At 41.8% G+C, this 4,755-nt stretch overlaps 1 protein-coding gene across 1 annotated transcript; it reads left to right on the forward strand.

Annotated features, from left to right (window-relative positions):
• The first annotated feature begins 1,400 nt into the window (after window positions 1–1,400).
• LOC147004483 (melanoma-associated antigen 10-like) lies at window positions 1,401–2,416 on the forward strand. The gene has a single exon (XM_085837544.1). It carries the CDS (start codon window positions 1,446–1,448, stop codon window positions 2,406–2,408), a length of 963 nt encoding a protein of 320 aa, XP_085693670.1. The 5' UTR covers window positions 1,401–1,445; the 3' UTR covers window positions 2,409–2,416.
• The last annotated feature ends 2,339 nt before the right edge of the window (window positions 2,417–4,755 follow it).

Genomic DNA, 4,755 nt, shown 5'->3' on the forward strand with positions numbered 1-4,755 from the left:
TTTGGAGAGACGAGGTCTTTTTGTCATCTGCACATAATGAAAGGTATAAGGAAAAAGTCAGATGAATAAATCCCAGTTGGTCTTAGGAAATCCCATATCAGACTAGTGCAGGTCATGTGAACAATCCACATTAACACATCCAGATGGACATGGATTTGGCACTTTCTCAGATGTCATGAGACCAGAGTGGGTAGCCATATTTGAAAACAAGGGTTCCAGGATCATGAGAGTTCAGGTAGTATCCTCAAATGTATGTGTTAAGGAAAACTCTTTTACAGGCCCAACAAACACTTGTCCCTTCCCTGATCCACACAGTGCTGGGTGGGGATGTCTTGCTAACCACCCTATCTTGTATACAGGTCCCTGATATCAAGGAGCTGAAATCCCGGTAAAGTAGAGTTTGACTAGAGTCTTCAGAGGAAAGAAGATCTCAGGAGTGTCAGGACTGAAGGTGAGGACTGAAGATGTCCTGCATTTAAACAAATGGGAAATGTCCCATACCTGGCCTGCTACAGGCTGTGAAGAAACCAAGGGCTATAGATAACTTCCCTCACCTCTTACCTCTTTATAACAGAAATAGGCTCCTGACTAAAAGAAACTAGCCTCAGATCATCAGGTGAAGCAGTACAGTACTTGTCTTTGATGAAGGAAAGTGTTCGGCAGGTCTGACAATTCAGGACACATGAAAACCATTAAATTTTCTCATTTCATGTAATTTAGTTTGAACATGTATAGCCATGTATGAATCTATCTTAATACCCTTTATTAATTTGTAGAGGGTTGGATATGTAAGAGTTTGCTACAGGCCATCAAGAGGGCACTGTCCAGTCAATGACAGAAAACATAAGGGCCCAAAATGATCAGTGAAGACACCATTCACTTCAAGTAGTGTTATCCCATGCCCCCCCCAACCCAGGTCATCTCTGCCTTTGTTTTACAAATAGGGTCTAAGTTAGCAACTAGCTCTTTGCAGCTATGGGATGGTTGCCGCATCTCTTATAATGATTGTAACCTGGAACACATGAGAATCATGCTCTGTGTTAGTGCCCTCACTCTTTTACAAAGTCAAAACTGTGTAGTCTCAGAACTTAGAGGGATGCCTAAACTGATATTATATATCAATGGTCCCAACAACTGAGAATACTGACTCTCCACAATACCTCAAATATTCCCATGGTACACTGTGATTATCTGTTGTGATACCTGCCTGCACTCCATATGGCAGGGGGGCCTACTGTTTCAGGCTTTCAGATTCCAGGATTGCTTAGAGCCCTGTGACCCTAAAACACTCCTCCGGAGCTCTCAAGTATCATGACATTTTGAATTTTGTGGGACATGATCTGCCTTAAGAATCCACTCACCCTCTTCTTTCTCCATCAGACCTGTGGATCCTGCCTGCTGGGATTGGAACACTATCCTGCCTACTGTTACCTAGGATAGTCAAAATGGCTGATTCCTATAAGACCCAATACTGCTACCTCCAAGAGAGTGCTCAGGCCCAACAGGAATTAAACAATGACCAGGAGACCATGGAGACATCAGAGGAGGAGGAAGGACCCACCACCTCAAATAAGGTGTGTGGTAGTGGAATACCAAGTCCTCCCCAGAGTCCTCAGAGAGCCTACTCTCCCTGTGTGGCACTGGCCTCCATCCCTGATAGCCCATCTGAGGAAGCTTCCATCAAAGGATCAGAGGCCCTGGAAGACCCACTGTATTTGTTGCACAATGCACAGAACACAAAGGTGTATGACTTGGTGGACTTTCTGGTTTTAAATTATCAAATGAAGGCAATCACTACCAAAGCAGAAATGTTGGAAAGTATTGGTAGAGAGTATGAGGAGTACTACCCTCTGATCTTTAGTGAGGCCTCTGAGTGCTTGAAGCTGGTCTTTGGCCTTGACATGGTAGAAGTGGACCCCTCTGTCCACTCCTATATCCTTGTCACTGCCCTGGGGATCACCTATGATGGGATGATGACTGATGTCCAGGGTATGCCCAAGACAGGTATCCTCATAGCTGTACTGAGTGTCATTTTCATGAAGGGAAACTATGTCAGTGAGGAGATTATCTGGGAAATGCTGAATAACATAGGGTTGTGTGGTGGGAGGGATCCTTACATACATAAAGACCCCAGGAAGCTCATCTCTGAGGACTTTGTGCAGGAAGGGTACCTGGAATACAGGCAGGTGCCCAATAGTGATCCTCCTAGCTATGGGTTCCTGTGGGGCCCAAGGGCTTTAGCAGAAACCAGCAAAATGAAAGTCTTACAGTTTTTTGCCAGCATTAATAAGACTCATCCCAGAGCCTTCCCTGAAAAGTATTCAGAGGCTTTGCAAGATGAGATAGACAGGACCAAGGCCTGGATCTTGAGCAGATGCTCCAATTTCTCTGACCTGCACACATTCTAGTGTACTGGCATTTCCCTTCTAACCCCAGGTCAGATAGTGTCATTGATAAAATTCCTGTATCCTCATTTGAGAGGTGGCTGGAGGAGAGCATTAAGCATTTTTTATCACTCTGTTTGGGTGACTTTAGGATTCTTAGTTGTCCAAAATTTTAATAATCATAGTTTAAGGTCCAATAGTTTTACTTTTAAGTGCATGCAGTGTTGTTTTTCCAGGTTTGCAGAATGTTATTATTTTGAAAAGAAGTGGGAATGACTTCTGTATTAATTTGTTAAATGTCTCAAGAAACTAGTGACATTGTAACTTTAATTTTCTGGGCAATGGAAAATATGTGAAAGTTAAAAAAAAACAAGAATAAAAGATTTTTCATCATCTCAAACTGTTTAGTATGTTGTGGTTAACAAATTAAAATTAAAACTAAAATTTTAAATTGAATTCATAATACTATAATCTTCACTGGTTCCCTGTGCATACTAAAGTCCTCTGTTTGCAGTGGACCATTGGCTGAAGCTAGGTCTATATTTTCCTATAGATAATTGGGGTTGAACTGAAGCCAGAGTCAATAAATTGTCTATATAGGATTAGAGCGTGAGCCTCAGATCTTTCAAAAATTTAGAGTTTTTTTTTTTTTTAATGAGTATTAGAACTGGTTCAGAGTTTTGCAGAGGGTCTTGTTAAGCCAAGCACCTCAATTTGAATGTTGTATACCATAGCATTTTGTGATTTCTGGCCAAGTAACAACTCAAAAGATCTGTATGTCATGATCCAGGGTATCTTATTCTAGACCACAAGTTCCAGTAATTCATGAGGTACACATGTTGGAAAAGAATTCTTCACTTATAAATTGGCATTAGAGTTAAGTAAATCATAATCAAGCTAAAATCCATAGGCCGAGAGGGATTCTGTAAAGAAGAGGTCTGTAGGGGGAGCATGAATGAATATACCTGAGAAGGGAAAATAGAATAAAAATTGCAGCATATAAGTGGTTGGATGTGGATGCGAATGGGACAGATGGGATGATGGAATGAGACAGTACAAGGAAAGACACTTGGAATTGGGGAACTTTTAAGTATGTTCAGGTGGATGCGTCTTGTAATGGAAACTTCTTGGAATCCATGAAGTTTATTTTGGTGACTGAATGTATCTGGCTTTGTTTTGAGGGTGACATGGTGGGGGCTGTCTTTGATACCTTCCCCTCCAGCTGCGTGGGTTTCCCAGTCTTCTCCTCTTTGCCTTAGGGGCTAGATGTACAATTTTTAGCTCCTTTTCCAGTGCCGAGTTTCACAGGATATTGCCTTGTTTCTGGCTTTGATGTGAATAGACTGAACCTCTGAACCTGTAGGCCAACCACAATGAAATGTTGTTGTTTATAAGATTTGTTTGGTCATGCTGCCTCTTCATACCCAGGGTCCCTTTCTAATCCATTAATATAATTAGGATTTCTGGTAATGGAGGATATGTAGTCTAAACAGGCCATCTTTGGAACACAAGTAATGTTCCAGTGGTGGGAATACATTGGAGTTGCTTAAGATTTTAGCAGAAGGGTTCCATAGAGATTCCCAAACAACACATGCTGATGCCAGGACTAGGGTTTGTTCTCTGCAAACTGACACTGTGGCCCTATTGCCAGGGAAAATGTCACATAGTTCATTGGGTATAAAGAAGACTAGCTGGTACATGCATGGTGACTCAACTCCAACATTCTAGGAACTTTTGTGTGGGAAGGTACTGGGCAGTCTAAAAACAGTGTAAGATGGACATCAAATCTGCCACATATCCTTCAACATACAATCTGTCATACCTATATAAAGTTCGGGGGCACTGCAAGAGGGCTAGTGGTATGAACTTGAAGGAGTAGGCAACCAATGTTTTGTTTAATCAGAGGTCCATGCTATGAGACAGATACATTGCCTAGACATGGAAACAGGGGAACCCAGAGACCTAGGGTTGAACCAAGTATGAATGGCCTATTGCAGAGTGTTATACTCATAGGTCAGTGCTTTTTTTCAGATAAGAGAGACTTCCTCCAGCATTGGATATGAGCAGGTGCAGAGACCCACAAGCATACATTATGTAAAGTTAGTGTTTAAATTTGAGGTCTCTGATCCTTCAGAGAAGAGATGGGGAAGCCCAGGGGAAGTTTTTTTGGGGGGTGGGCTGGGGAAAATTATAGAAATCAGAAAGGATGTGGGACATCAAGAGAACAAGGCCAACAAAATTAAATAGGAAGAGTTTGCACGGTGTCACATAAACTAAAGCAGAAAGCACAGGACCTGCATGGGTCTCCATCTCTAAGGCTTACTGCTGAATAACATTACTGATTCCTGTTTATAATTATCATTATTATTAT

This window comes from Mus caroli, unplaced genomic scaffold, assembly GCF_978045245.1.
Source record: "Mus caroli unplaced genomic scaffold, Mus_caroli_1 scaffold_5, whole genome shotgun sequence".
Lineage (NCBI taxonomy): Eukaryota > Metazoa > Chordata > Mammalia > Rodentia > Muridae > Mus > Mus caroli.

Coding starts and splice junctions, on each gene's coding strand:
- LOC147004483 (XM_085837544.1), top strand. CDS start 1,446: ATGGCTGATTCCTATAAGACCCAATACTGCTACCTCCAAGAGAGTGCT.